We start from the raw sequence: 16326 nt of genomic DNA, 5'->3' as shown, positions 1-16326 counted from the left end.
AACTTGTAATATAAGTCTACAACCTGAATCTGCTTATGAGCAGTAGCCATTTCACCATTTTAAACTTGATTTGGAAAAGGTGTAGGCCTATAATGTTGCGTAACCACTGGCTCTATAGGTCTATATTATGTAACACGTGGTATTGTGATGAGCACATTTTGCCAACTCTGACGGAGTCCCTGCTTACGGTAAGTAACTACAAAGTAAAAGCACTCGTGCATTCTGGGGATTGGTGTCACTTGGGGGCGTAGCCGTGGTCTGCACTCCTATCTCGGCTCAATAGGAACGCCTACAAAGCCCAGAATGCCTCGGTGCAGCTGCTGCTAAGTGTAACTGCACACCTGATTGTCAATAGACTAGTTATGTCTGCTGTTAGCATAGAAGAAAGAAGCTCAGATATGGAGACTGAAGATAAAAATGCTGGTGTCTCCAGCAGGTAAGATGTGTTCGTATTGTACGGTTGTCTCTTCTGCCGTTTTCATCTAAAGATGAGTTTTAAACAGAATAAAAATGGTCGAGGGCTCGAGCATCTTTACGGAAGCACGACTTGTCACAAAGTGTGCTTTCTTCTATTGACACTGAATCCTCCGTGTGACAGAAATAAGAGCGCAGACACAGCTTGATAAGGCGACTATTTATTACAACAAGGGTTTTTATCGTGATGAAGGTCTGATACTGGGTTATGGTAACATGACAACAAAAGTTATAACAACATAATTAGCACGAGACATTAGGCAGTACATCCAAAATGATTTACACAAGAATATTTTGTTGTCTGTGAGTTCAGTGTTGATGTGGTGCTTTGTTAACTTTATTCAGCTGTTCTTTTATGTTTGTATTTTACGGTACGATGACAGAGGAAGTCAAAGCCAGACCATAAGCTAGGCAGACAGCAGCATGGCACGGCCTCAGTGCCACGCTACCTCACGTATGACTCAGAAACAATGACTTTTGGCATTGGAATGCCAAAATAACCACAAAAGGGGGTTTTCACTGAAACAGCCCATATGTACAAAGTTATACCAGTGTTTCTAATACGCCTTTCATACTGATAGCACGCATAGTGGCTAATCTTTCCCTCAGTAAGCCACAAGAGGGTGTCACTGTATTGCTGTAGTCACAGCTGAATACAGCATGACTAGAGAGACTATGAAAGAGAGAATTACTATACTATACGTTGTGCTTATTTAATTTAAACATACTCTCACTTCTATTACCATCACCTCCTACAACTAAAAATATATATATATATATTTATTTTTTTTTTGGTTCAAGCATATTTGATATTGTTGCCCTAGTTTCAAAAATAGATTACAAACATTGGAATTTGGGTCTCCTTGAGGGAAGTGTCTATTTATCACTGAAAGCTGTCATTTCATACCATAGAGAGCAATGTACCTAAAATAACCTATATACCTAAAATAGTAAATCATCGTTTAGTTTTCTTCTTTGTTTGTTTGTTTGTTTGTTTTGTATGCATACTTAACTGTGACATCGGTTGTGTTTCTCAGTCTCAGTCCTGTTGAACTGAATATTTGACATAACTACAAGTGCAGGCTTCTTGTTTCTGTGCTAGAACTTTCTTGCTATGCAGCTGCTGTCTACTGCACAACATGGCAACTAATAAAGGTCTCCCCCTGTAGTTTAAAAGGTTACATAACATAAACCACTCATACTGGAAACGCATTGAAATGCTTTTAATGCAGATGGTGTAGTTTAGTTAGACGCCCTTTTCCTCTTCTGTTTGTTTTGCTCCAATAGAAAACAATTAGCCTGTCTTCTGAGCTTGTGGAATAATGATTTGTTTGTCTGTAGCGGTGGTGACCCAGGAGGCGTGTCCCTATGTATGTGTGCGTGTGTGTGTGTGTGTGTATGCCTGTGTGTTTAACCTAACTTGATGTCTCAGCAGTATTGTGTGATTAGCCCAGGGCACTTCTCTGGTAGTCAGCTGATGAAGCACTAGTGTTAGGTTGCATCATGCTGTTTACTTCCTTTGCTCCAGCACAAGTTGAGTTTAGTTTTGGGACGTGGTTTCTTGCCGTGTTTGTGGGTGTGTTTTTTGTGGCTCTGATGTCAAAAGCTGGTTGCAAAGAGGAACACTGGCTCCCTACAGGGCAATAAGCAAATGCACTCCCATTTGCTGTTTCTAAGATCCCATAAATCCTAGTGTCTTCATGTCTTCAAGGGAAAACAATACTCAAATTGCATAATCCAGCCACTAGGGGACATAAATAAGACAATGTAATCTTTGCGCCATCCATTACTCCATCACTTTGAATGTCTGAAGTAGTAGTAGTGTAGTTGTAGTAGTGATATGTAGTAATCCAGTAGTAGAAGCTATAGGCATTATACTGATACAAACGTTCAGACCCCTGTAATAGTTTTTTTTGTAACAACTATCAGTTTCTAATATCTTATGGAAACAGAACAGACTGTAACAGCACAATTCGCTTTTTTGTTGCGTTTTTTTTTTTTGACACAGCTTCCTTGTTTTTTACTGTTTCTCTCCTCTCTGTTACCTCTAGTGACATGTCGCAACACTCAGTCGTCAAAAACAGATGACCCCCTCCCTGGCATATGTGCGCGTGTTTATGAATGTGTATGGGCTCGCAGTGGGAAAGTCTGCTTTAACCTGCTGCTATTAATACCAGCTAATGAACATAATCTGCAGGCTAGGTGATCCTCTTACATTTGTTGGCTGGACGACTGAAGGGGAGGAGTGAACGAACAGAGGAGGGAGAAGCCGTGCCCTTACTCAGAGAGTGAGTGTACAAGTTGCAGAGCTGCCTTCTCCTTCTGGCTCTGTCTTTCTCTACACTGACCTGCTATTCAATGGAACAGAAAACAAAACTCATGTTCAAAGTTTCGTTTCTCCCCCATCCTCTCCCCTCTTTATACTCCCCATAGTGTGCCTACATAACTGTGGATGTGTTGCTCCAAAGGGCATTGCTGCTAAGTACTAAAGCCCATATTATCATTTTCTTATTGTTGGGAATATTAGACAAAAATACAATTTGCGTACACATTTTTGTCTTCAGTCATGAACTCTCTACCTGCGTACTCCGGTGCTAGAATATCAGGCTGTTGGACACTAACATCTGATGGCAGGTAAGTGATTTGATTTTTTAATATATATATATTTTTTCTTTAATTTATTTGTCCTGCTTGTACTGTTTTTGTTTTGGTTGTATACATAATTTTAAACAAAAGGAACTGATTGTCTGCACATATGAATGGGATTATGTCTCATGGGAACTACTGTCTGTCTCTATGGTTTTGTTACTCAACAGAGTACGCCAGTCATTGTGGTATTTGCATTGTCATGGTTTGCTAACAGTTTTTCTGACATTTTAACTTCTGTTCTGTTTATCTGTCAAGTAAATGATATTGTGCTGTGTCCTTAAGTGCTTCTGCCTTTTTCAAACTATAGAAATTAATTTATGGGACTTGTAATTTACAGCAGGCAACAATAATTAGCATAAGGGTTTTCTCCCTCCATGTCTACTGTCTAAGCCCGTGATGTCAAATATTAGCAACTACATAGATGCTATTGTCAGGGCCAGACCAATCAGTCAGCGGGGTCATTTGTAATCAATCAAAAGTCTGCCAAATTGCTCAGAAATACTGGATTATTGGAAGTACCTCTGCTGTTTTTATTTGCAAATGTTATTTATGTAGTGACCTGGGAGAGCACGCCTTTAGTGAGCTAAAGTTAGGACTCTGGTAACCTTGCTCTTTACCTTGTTCAAAACTGTCATCCTTTTATAATTGCTGTCGCTTTTCATGTTTTGACCCATTACCATTGCTGTTTTTATAGTGTTCTTTGATGCTTACTCTTCTGACTGACATATTATTAGGTTCTCATTATTATTATTTATCCTTTGCAATGTGGGCTGATATTGAATATTATGGCCTTTACCATTTAAATTCAAAGCCCAGCGTGCATGTTACACACATGTTCCTTAACCATCTGGTTTTGTGGTTGTTCATGCAAAAGAACAAAAACGTAAACAGTGATCAGTAGTACAGTCCCTTGACATTGACATTGGCTCAATCTCCCCTGTAGTTGCTAGAAACAGGGTTGGATATTCTTGTGTGTTGAGATTGCTTTGGGCAGTGGTATTAATCATGTTCCTTGATGACAATGTGATGGTATGGCCAGTTCCAAATCCAAAACAAACACAAAAACCTGTTGTGTTATGTAGACCTACAGCTTTACTCCTCACACTTGTAGTTCCACAACCTTCTCTTCTGTTTAGTTGTGCTTCTGCCTCTGACAATGGCATAATTCAGCACAGTCAAGTTTAGCTAATCTCTTATAGGCTCTCTGGTTTGGGTAGAACTGATAAGTCAGCTGGAGCCAGCTCTACCTCATACATGTTGTTAGTCTCTAACCAGGCTCAGGTGGTTCTCTGATAAGATAAAATGCATGTGCTCTGTTTGCTCCACTTTTGACCCTGTGACACAACCTGGGCAGGTTTATGGCTCCATACATAAAAATGTGCTGGGCAAGAGACAAATAGACAGGGAAGTAGTCTTTTCTGTTGGTTCAAGCGAAATGGCATCTGGATTTTTACAGTCATCTTTGAGTGAAGTGTGGATGAGTCGCATACGGCAGTAAGTCTTCCAAAAAACTGGACGTATATTACAGCCAAAGTCAAAACATTCTCCTTTTATAAGGTTTTAAGTAGTGGCTTGTGATCTTGAAATGTTTCTACTTTCTGGAGTTGAAAGTAATATGTAAAGTAGAGACCATATGGGTATGTTTGCTTGCTTATGTTGTATTTGCATATTTGATGGAACATTTATAGGGAAGGTTTCAATTATTTTCTTGACATTTTTAGACGCACACTGCACAAAATCCACACGCTTATTAGTAGTGACATATTTCTGTTTGTTTTTTCTGAATTTTAGCCTCAAGCAGTCTAATGTTTTCTGAACATTCTTTCATAACCTTTTACGTTGCGTTGTCACAGACCAATGTGTACTCCTGAACAATAAAATTGCCTCATGTTCCTTGTGATTTTATGATTTAAATTGTGTTATTAAAGTTATTCAGTGTCACACTCAACTCCAATTAGTACAGTTTTATAGACTTATAAACACGGACAACCTAATAACAAGCATGAAACTCCTAACACCCCGCAACGTTACTGTACTTTGACACTTGGCCAATTATTGAACAAGACTGAACAAAGTGGCAATGTTATATATCTACTTTGACACAATACTCAACTAAATGTTTGTCATTGTGATCTGTAACACACCCAAAGGTTAGTTTGTTTGTGAGCCTTGATCTTTGTTAGTAAAAACAGATCCCTATCACCACAATAGCCACAGTGACTGCAGTGATGCAGCTACACTTGTATTTAACATGGCTAACATTGGTCCACATGTTTTGACAAGGACAAGTTGCAATTGAGAGGGAATCCAACCTATGTCACATCACATGATGCGACATAGGTTGTCCCATCATGTGATCAGAGGAGCATCAGGAAAGATACCTAACCACAATGCCAAATGAAAATTTGTGAGCTGGTGCTATGGAAACCTAGCAATGCTTTACCAAATAACACAACAAATTCCTAGTAAATTGTTGTCATGGTTTTGATTTATGGAAGGCCATAAAACAAAAGGTTATCTGTTTTTATCTCTTTCCAGTGGCAGTGGTGAGGGGTCACTGGACAGACTGCTCCCCTCCATGACCACCGGTCTTTCCCCAAGGAAGAGGACCACATCTCAGTGTAAGTCAGAGCCCCCCCTGCTGAGGACCTCCAAAAGAACCATCTACACAGCTGGACGCCCGCCCTGGTACAACGAACATGGTACACAGTCAAAAGAGGCCTTTGTCATTGGTGGGTTCAAATGCTCAATTACTTTGTGAATGATTCCTTTATTAATATGTCTTTGTCCAAAAATATTGTCAGTTGTCCTTTTACAGTAACACTAGATACACTCACTAGAATTAAACAGAATAGAGCTCAATAACACATAATTGGTTTGATTGAAATTTAAATTAGATTGAAAAAATAGAATTGATGCAAACTGATCTTGTAGTTTGATGTTGATGTTGTCTATGCAAAGCACACTACACAAGTGTATTTTTGTTTTGTTTTGTTTTCGCTGTCAGATTGGTACAGAAAAATTCCTTTAGTTTGGCATGTCTGTTTGCAGAGCAGGGCATTGTTTCTACCTGTTTTTTCACTTGCATATACTAGTAGCTGCCTTGGGCATTTTAGCTGCACTTAACTTTGTTGTCCTCATGTACCTTTTGTTAAGAGCTGTACCCATTAAATCTAGGACATTCTGTTGTCTTAATGTGTTAAATGTGTTTATTTCACTGTTTGTCTCAGGTTTGTGTGGTGGGAGCGCTTCGGGAAAAACCACAGTTGCACGGAAAATCATTGAAGCACTTGATGTTCCATGGGTTGTATTACTTTCAATGGATTCATTTTACAAGGTTTGTGCACCTCTTCTACAGTGATTAACCTTACACCTCTCCTAAATGCTATACCAAGTAAAGAAAAATATTTGACATATTTCTATATATTAATATTTTATTCACACACACTGATTTGATTCTGATTACCTGTTTTGTATTGTATGCATTATATTTTTCCAGTGTTAAGAGTCATAAACCATTTTATTTATATGAGTTAACATGTTTAACTGTGTGACACTTCCGAAGCAAAAATCTGTAGGAAGTAGATAATTTAAGTCTCAGTCTACTGCTTCATTTCAATAATTTGAAGTATAGAGTGTCACACTGATGTCCCTCTTAGTGTTATGCAATCTTGTCCCCATGTAACAGCAGCAGTAGCTCAGACAGAGGGCGGGGTCTAACACTGACCAATCGTACTACCACCTTTAGCAAGTGGCACTTCACACGCCACATTGCACAAGCTGGCATTTCCAGCCTTAACTACACACGTCTATGGGACTATTTTTGTCTCCCACTTTTTCTTTCACCTGAACATACACCAGAAACTTATTTTTTATTTTCACATCTACACCTGTAACTATATTAATATTTTTTTCTGATAACTTGAGAAGGGGTGTTGCCCTTCTTAAACTGAGAAATACTAGTGTGGGATTTTCATGGTTGGCCCATCTAAAGGCACATACCCACACACACACATGACCTGCTACAGGCATCACAAGGGCAAAAGATGTTTCCTAATTTTAGTCTTCCTCACTTCAGTTCCTCTTTGTAGAATACGTTTATAGCCTTTATAGCCTCTAATAGACTTTATAGCCTTACTGATAACAACTTTTCTCCCATATTATGCAAGCTAGTGCAACAGAAGGATGTAGGCTAGGACTGAAGTCTGCTAAAAAAATCTTGGTCTACTTAAGACATGTGCTGCCCATCCAATAGTGGTGCTGAAAAAACTATTGTACTCTAAAACAACGATATAAACAAAAGTGCTAACAACATCTTCATAAGTCACTCCAGATAACTGACACATTCTCCTTTCAGCTGATCATATTAATCCTTATAATACAAAATCTGTTTGAAAATGCCATCAACCAACTAATTGACTAGAGGGCTACTCTTTAGATCTATTTCCAATAATGTACAATTTGATCAGTTTGTGACTGAATTGTTCATTTTGTAGGTCTTGTCAAAGGAAGAGCAGGTTCTTGCAGCCAGTAATGATTACAACTTTGACCATCCGGATGCCTTTGACTTCACTCTGCTTACACACACACTGCGCAAACTCAAGAAGGGAAAGAGTGTAAAGATCCCTGTGTATGACTTTACTACACACGGGAGACAAAAGGACTGGGTAAGGATGGCTGCCCCTCCTAACATAATGCATTATTGTAATATTATTGAGATGCAATTTATTCTCAAATGCTCTTAAATTGTTTTTAAGAGACTCTTCAGTGTCATTACATTATAGGACACTTGCAGATACAATGACTCTTTTTAAAACATGACCATTTCCTAAACAAAATCTTCTTTGAATAGTCAAAGTCCTTAAAATGACACCTATAACAACTAACACTGTGTAATTCCTGTTGACAACAGAAAACAGTATATGGAGCCAGTGTTATCATCTTCGAGGGAATCATGGCCTTTACAGATAAAGAGCTCTTGCAGGTAAGGTTAATGTCCTCGGGCATTTTCAGCTGACCTAAACAAACCTTTAATCATTGACATTATTATTGTGAAAGAAATGTACTGAATTCATCCATTTGCTATAAAGCAAACATCCCTGCACAAAATAATGCATTATTACATCTATTAAAAAAAGTTTTTTTTCAGCTTTTGGACATGAAGATTTTTGTGGACACCGACTCAGATATACGGCTGGTACGGCGTCTCAGAAGGGACATCACAGAAAGGGGCAGAGACATTGAAGGAGTTATTAAACAGTACAACAAGTTTGTGAAGCCTGCCTTTGAACAGTACATTGAACCCACCATGAGGCTAGCTGACATTGTGGTCCCACGAGGTGCGTATTCAGAAAAAAAGTCACAAAAAACATTTATTAACACTACACGGTTGCAATACAGTTGCAATAGTAGACTTGCAACTTGCAACTTTTCCTTATGCAGATTACAGTTTAATTTAGTAAAACACTATTACTGTAATATGTGATACCAATTTAATGGGCAGTTATTCCAGCATGCTCAAGAACTTAATTTCTGGATTATTGTTAAATATGAAAACTTGATAACAAAGAACCTAAAATTTTTGGGTGTGTGCATGAATTATTAAGAGAATGCTTTAAGAGTTTACAAATGTGGAAAAACAAAGTGGACATGAAATATTACATGCTAATACCTTTGTAAAAGCAAATGTAAGAATTGTTTAATTACTTATACTATATACTTTAATATACTTTCATTAGCTAAAATCACATTTATTAGTGCACATGATATGACCATTTAAACTGTAAGTAAAACTGATAATTTAATGGGGTTTTTTTTTTTGTTTTAACAGGTGGTGGCAATATGGTGGCTATTGATTTAATAGTGCAGCATGTTCACAGTCAGCTTGAAGAGGTACGAGCCACACAGAAAAACACAGCAATCATCACAGATTACAGCCATGTTATAAATAGCTCTTTGTACTATGCACTGTTTTAGAATTCATAAATGGGTCAAACATTTATTTTCTAGCTATTATTGCCCATATTTTGAGCGATTACCACATTTTGCACTCTAATGTGCCCTCTAGTGGGCAAATACATCAACACATGTATATAAGCAATACTGTGTAATCACTGTAGATTGTTATGATCCTTTTACAGATGCTATAATAAAGTTACACAAGTGAAATATATTTGTAGTAATATCAATATCTAATTCTTTCTAAACTCTACAGACCTTATTTACAAATTAATTTTAAAAATGTAGCACTTCGCAATTTTTTTTTCCATATAACACTCAAATTCCTGTTTATTTTGCCGTCATTACAGTTGTCATAATTTAGCCTCTCACACACACTTAATGTAGCTTTTGGATGCTGTCTCACTGTGTGCTCACTCTCCCCTACCCCACTGCTCGCCCACGGCCCACAGCGCGAACTCAGCGTCAGGTAGAGTGGCCTTTATGCTCTCTGTTCTCTCCTCATCTGCCCCGTTTACGCTGTTCTCCGGTCTCTTACTCTGCCAGATCTACCTAGCCTTGGAGAAAAGGAAGTCTGAAAAGCCCTTGTCTGGCTTCTTGTTCATAAAAACATCATCAGGCGACAATGTTGCACTCATAATCTGAACTGCAGATAATATACAGCCCTGTGCAAATGTTTTAGTGTCTGTTTGTCTGATACTGTAATAGGGCTGTGCCATTTTGAAAGAAAAAAAAAGAAAAGCTTTTTTTTTTTTTATTGCACTGTGAATTCAGTTGAAATTCCTAAAATCTGAATTCCATATCTTTTTTGTTTGTTTTTTTTACATTACTTAGCAGTACTAGCCCCTTTACAGACACAGATGTATTCATTTGTGTATTTCATGAAACAGTTAATCTGCAGCCAGCATACACTGCATTGGTGCAGCCGCTTTGCTTCACGAATGACAAGTGACAGTCATCCTGTGTCTAAAAATACACTAAGTGAGTAAGTGACTGACCCCTTCCTCTCTGTGCCAAACCTAGTACAACAGAAAGTTCACCAGAGGAAGCTATTGTTGACTATTGCATATCTCAGCCGCAGAGAAACTTTCCAATATGCTACGACAAAAGTTTTTTCCATTGAATGTTGGCCACAGTGTGAGATAAAGAGAGAGAGGAAGTGTTCGGTGTCTGTCTTTAGATACAGGATGTGTCGAAGCCTGTGAGCTCAAATACCAACTTTTTACACACACTGAGAGAGTGGCAGTCACGCTCCACCTCCCACGCACTCACACAAGCTCTATTCACTCAAATCACAATCAATTATGTTGTAGTGAGCAGTGACCCAGATAACCTTAATATCTGTTCTTCCTCGTTCATAGCCCCAAACTGCCTAAAACCTCGCACAGTGCTGTATATGACAGATTTACCTTCAGCACTAAAACTGATTAAAACATGATGGTTTTAGCAGACTTCTGATTTTCTGGGACATTTGACATTGGCTGTCATGATTTCTTCTTCCTGATGTGCAGTCTCTCATGTTTTCCTCCTCTGTCTGTGTCCCGTGTCTGTCACTTGTATTTCTGTGTCGTCCAAACTCTCTCCCACAGAGGAAACTTCGATGGGATATGTGAGCTGATTTCATATGATTTTCTTTTGTTTGCTTCTGGCTGATGAGTATCTCAGTGACATGCCGTGTGTGGATATGTGAATTATACAGTTATATCTTAACTTTTCAACATAGCCTTTTAACCTTCAGTCCTCTGAGAACTGATGCAATCATTAAACGCAAGCATGTGTTTTTCAATGCACTTTGAATGGACCCGTCAGCAAATTACAGGTGTCGAATATTTAAAATATTGTACAATATATTAAATTCAGCACACGCAATGATAAAATGTAATTCTCGTGTTCCACTCTTTCAATAGATGCAACATGTGTTTTTCTTAACCAACTAACAAATGTATTACTTTGATTGTACTGAATCTAGCTTCTGTAGTTGAATTGTTGTAATGAACAATACTTGAATTTGCTGATGCCATCCTAAATAATTGGTTGAATTTGTAACACACATTTGTAAGGTAGTCTTTGTTTTGCTCACTGAAATACTCAGCATTGTTACAGTTGGCTCTTGCTGGTTCACATTTCTTTTCCCAAAAAGTACTTCAAGTACTAATGATGCTATTGTTTCTTGTGCACATGTTTTACTCACATCTGTACTGATACATTTGGATGCAGTGGTGACGTGTGCCTAGATTGCTATAATTATTTTTGCTGGAATGCACCTTATATTCATGGTCCTCTCTCTTTCTGTTTACCTGTCTGTTGCCGGGGTCACAGGGCAGCCCTGGCCTCTGCACACCAGGCCCAACCCCTCCCCCAGACCCTCAGTGTGCTGGAGAGTACCCACAAGTCAGGGGCATGCACACCATTATCAGGTAATAAAGAGAGCTAAAAAGAGCTTCATAAAACGCCACAGAGGATGGATACAATGTCCACATGTCCAATATGAAGTTTAAATGTCATCACACTATGGCCACAGTTAGTATATAAGTATGTGCTTTTGTTTATTCAGGAACAAAGAAACCAGTCGTGATGAGTTTATCTTCTACTCCAAGAGGCTGATGCGACTGCTGATTGAACGAGCACTGTCGTTCCTCCCATCACAGGTGCTTAAAGTTTCTGTGGATGTTTTTTATTTATTTATTTTATTATTCACTGAATATGAACAAAGACACAAATATTCAGCCTTTAAACTGTCAAAGAATGAGAAATATCTCTAGGAATATGAATACAAATTCATATTTTGTGTTAACGTGCCTTAAATGGCTCTATTGGAAATATTCAAAATTTCATTAATTTGATTTAAAATCAATCCATGGCATTTTACTGAAATAGATTGTAGGATTTTAAAATTTTCTCATTGTTACTGTACACATATTGTATTGGCATTGTTGGTGTGGAAACTTCTCAATCTACAGCAATGGAAAGTTCAAACCGCATTATCTGAGACATGAAGCAATCTTCTGGAGAGATAGTTTACCTCTCACTTTACACAGCTTACTAAACACTCATTGATCATAACTTGTACAGTAATGATGTGCCTAGTCAGGTCATAGAAGCTAATGCATTATAATGCCAAATGCCAAATATGGTCTTCAGGTCCACATAGTCCAGACTCCGCAGGGAGAGGATTATGAGGGCCGCTCCTTCAATGGGAAAAGGGTGAGTAAACTCAATTCACTTATTGACACTTTTAAGATATTTTTGTCCTCCAAATTTCACACCTTCATTGAATTTGTTTTGCTGCAGATCACAGGTGTGTCCATCCTGCGGGCTGGGGAGACCATGGAGCCTGCTCTGAGGGCTGTTTGTAAAGATGTACGCATTGGCAAGATCCTCATCCAGACCAACCAGGACACAGGAGAGCCAGAGGTAGGGCTCATTAGGTTACATGAAGTGAACACCTATTAAGATGTGTAAAGATATCTGATTGTAATCATTGTATTTTGAATATTGAAAAACAAAATCTATACAATTTTTATATAACTGAAATCAGTCAGAATAAACTCTAAATTTTAAATTGTATTCATGTATCACAAGTTGGTAAATGTTCTGATGGTTAACTTTGCATAAAATGATGGATCATAAAGGTTTTTCATTTGCCTGAGGAATTTCAGTCACATAATGTTCTTGTTTTTAGACTATACTACAGGTCCAGTGTGTTATTGTGGGCCTAAGCCACATCCTGTCCTGTTTTGTGTTAACCTCAGTTTAACTGTTGCAGCTTCACTACCTGCGCCTCCCCAAAGACATCAGTGAGGATCATGTGATCCTGATGGACTGCACTGTGTCAACCGGGGCCGCCGCCATGATGGCCGTGCGTGTGCTGCTGGTGGGTCAGAGTTCACTGCACATAAACAATGCATTAAAGTTGTAGACATTTAAATGTGGACACAAAATACTCACATCTCTAACTTAGATGCAATTGTGCATTCTGCATGATATTACATATTATTATCATTAACAGTACTTTATGTTTAGAATAGTTTATTGTGAAGCAATTTAGTTTTATAAGTAACACTTTATAATAACTACACTTTTAATAGACTTGATGAGGCATGCATAAAGACCTCATTCATAATGAACAATAGCTTATTAAGAGTTTGGCTTAGTAACTACTTAAATAATACCCTAACCATAACCCCTTAATTAAGTACTTAAACCTGAATCATTTTAATCATCATTATAAAAAAAAAGTATTTGTTCTTGCTTTTTAAGGTAAATTAATAACTAGTACTTATAAGATGGTACTGTTTTATTTTAATAATGAACTTTTTAATAATGATCTTTTTGTGAGTCATGAGTTCTGTGATGCATACAGAGCATCCTGAATGACATAACTGAATCTATTGGAAATGCCCTTATAAATAAACAGTATTCTTTCATGGTCCCTAATGCTTCTTGTTCCTCTTTAGGACCATGATGTTCAGGAGGATAAGATCCTGCTGGTGTCTCTGCTGATGGCGGAGATGGGAGTGCACTCAGTGGCCTACGCTTTTCCACAGGTTAAGATCATCACAACCGCTGTGGACAAGAAAGTCAACGATCTGTTCCACATTATACCGGGCATAGGTCAGTCTCACAGGCACTGCTCACGGCATGGGAACACATTTGTAATTAATTCTGACTTGTCATATGGCTTGTCATATATACTTTTAAAAGTTGTGCTGTGCTCACGACACATGTCTTGAATTATATGTAAATGAAATATACATAACTAACTACAACTATTACTAACTAAAACTATCTATGATAGCCAGCTTATTCACATGTAATAAGGCATCAGTAATTAGCTCTATGGAACAATCCTAAATAACAATTTTAATTACTAGTAGGTATTGATTTGTCAAGCTATTTGTGGTCTTTGTTTGAGTAGTAAAAGTAGTAATAAGTGTAGCATTTGTAGTTATAATCAATGCATATTTTTAATGAGCACTTATACCATGAAAATATTGTAACATTTACAGGAAATTTTGGGGACCGGTACTTCGGGACAGATGCACCCCCAGACTGGAGCGATGAGGAGATGGACGAGCCTAGTTACTGAACAAATTAACAAATAACTTTTTTGACCGAAACTTGACAAAATACATTAGAACTTTACAGAAAGACTTTTTTTAGACACAAAACGTGCCCTTACGAGGTTGCAGCTGTGATTGTGAGACCATTTTATGTATGTTGAATGTTAACTGAAATGATAATATATATTTTACCGGATGTATGTTGATGTGGAAAAAACATTTTATTTGATTATTTATATGTACAGTCTGTTGTTGCATAAAACATGCTTTTTAAACCGTGACAATCATTTTTACTTTGCCAGTTTATTTTAAAGACCTACCTTGCCTTAAGCTATGTGCTATGACAACACTGAATGTAAATGTGATTGCACCAGAAGTAAAAAAGTTTATTTTGTACATTATTGCACCTGTCTCAACTTTCACTAAATGGCTGTTGCTTCTATTGCCACAAGCATTTTCTCATGGACCAATCAATCGGAAAATGCGTGGGTGTTTTTGCCTTTTTTAGCTGAATCTTCCTTCTGTGGATGTTGACCTGACTGTAGCTATGTTTCATTATACAGCTTAAGTATGCACTCACATTTATGCAGCGAATGAAATATTTACATATTTTCACCATGGATAAACCTGAGCACATGACCGGTCCACGGGCACATTCGCTGCTGAGAAAATGGGTCAGTGACATTTAACAAACACTGAAAAACTTATTTTCTTGTGGTTTTGACATGGTGGTGTATAAGTCTAACTTCAGCTTCGGTCTAAGCCTGTCATGATAACGTAACTTTGAAATGTGGTATGTGGCTGAAGAAAATATAGATGACAAACGATAGTCATAGAAGTATATAATTACATTTTCAAACCTCAAATTTCACTGTAATTCAGAAAAATAACTACAACATCCTCACAGTACAATAAAGCAAAAAAGTACCACTATAAATACTAACCCCCAAAATGATTGTTCCACCTGTCATATATACTGAACAATAAGTCAATACAGTATTTTCATGACCGGCCTACCTGTGACAGTATTGTTTTATCAAAATACCTGTCTGCTCGAAAGGTTTGCATCATAACTGTTTTTGTAATTAGTTGTGGTTGCATTCCTCTGTTCTCATGCAGATTATATTAAATGTGTAATATACTGTAATATTGTATTATACTGTAGTCTGTCCTTGTTGCTTTTTGGCAGGGGTAGAAGAATTGCTCAAAATCTGTATAAAGGATTGTGTAACCAAAAAAATGTTTGAGCATAGTATATTTTTCCACCAAACTTTGTGTAACAGCATGCTCTACAAAAAGCTAAAAGTGTACTTAAGTTGATCGAGTAAGGGTTTCTATAACCTGACGCCATCGTTTTCATATTTTGACTGTGATTGAATGCTCACTGCTGCTGTTGTATGTACAGATAGGATTTTACAAAGGAAAATAAAAGTGCAATATTTGGTTTTAACACGGTCTGTCCATGTTTAATCTTCACACAGCCTTTATTCATCCAGAATAAGTGTCGTGCACTTTCAGAACTCATAACTATCAGAGTAATAGCTTTTACTGTAATGTGAAGTTTGATTGGCACATATTTAATGATGATAGGCATGTAAAGACAATGGGAGAAAAAAGCATGGTAAATGTGAGAAATAAAACTCTAAAACACATGACACAAGATGTTTTATAACAAAGACGGCAGCAACATTAGTAAATCAAACTGGGACAAAAAGAATTAATTCAGTCGGCAGTCTTATGTATACTTCTTATACAATACTACTACTATTACTTTATATGTAAATAGATTTCAGTCAGCATTTTACCTTTATTTTGTTTTAAAAATATCTACGTATAATAGAAATATTCATTCAACTTGTCAACTAATGATAGAAATTATAGCTGACTGACTACTAAAATAACTGTTAACTGCCCTAATTCAGTGTCATTTATATCACGTCTATCACATTTTCAATAAAAAACAAACTTGTAACTACTCCTGCTACCATTTCCAGATCAGTATTATAAGCCGAATAAGATTTCAGTATGTTAACAAATCATTAAAATAACTTCTGCATTCTTTATTACATTCTTTACTGTTTCATATTTATAAAGTTCATGCAAAAACAGATAAGTGCCATTTGAAAAAGTCATCGGAGATTTGTAGTTTACTCTTAGTATAGTAATACTTTCAAAAGTCAAC

At 37.3% G+C, this 16326-nt stretch overlaps 1 protein-coding gene across 1 annotated transcript; it reads left to right on the top strand.

Annotated features, from left to right (window-relative positions):
- The first annotated feature begins 337 nt into the window (after positions 1 to 337).
- On the top strand, positions 338 to 15594 carry uckl1b (uridine-cytidine kinase 1-like 1b). Its single transcript, XM_055166366.1, is given in 17 exon segments — positions 338 to 436; positions 3039 to 3108; positions 5662 to 5855; positions 6354 to 6460; positions 7620 to 7790; positions 8036 to 8107; positions 8273 to 8462; positions 8954 to 9015; positions 10671 to 10690; positions 11401 to 11462; positions 11465 to 11498; positions 11636 to 11729; positions 12223 to 12285; positions 12373 to 12495; positions 12848 to 12955; positions 13539 to 13695; positions 14091 to 15594. Coding segments are annotated over 17 exon segments (1626 nt in total). The 5' UTR covers positions 338 to 417; the 3' UTR covers positions 14171 to 15594.
- The last annotated feature ends 732 nt before the right edge of the window (positions 15595 to 16326 follow it).

The sequence above is a fragment of the Boleophthalmus pectinirostris genome, unplaced genomic scaffold (genome assembly GCF_026225935.1).
Source record: "Boleophthalmus pectinirostris isolate CB_2022bp ecotype Guang Dong unplaced genomic scaffold, ASM2622593v1 HiC_scaffold_8, whole genome shotgun sequence".
Taxonomy (NCBI): domain Eukaryota; kingdom Metazoa; phylum Chordata; class Actinopteri; order Gobiiformes; family Gobiidae; genus Boleophthalmus; species Boleophthalmus pectinirostris.
The sequence above is the reverse complement of the archived record's forward strand: the minus strand, read 5'-3'. Positions and strand labels throughout refer to the sequence as shown.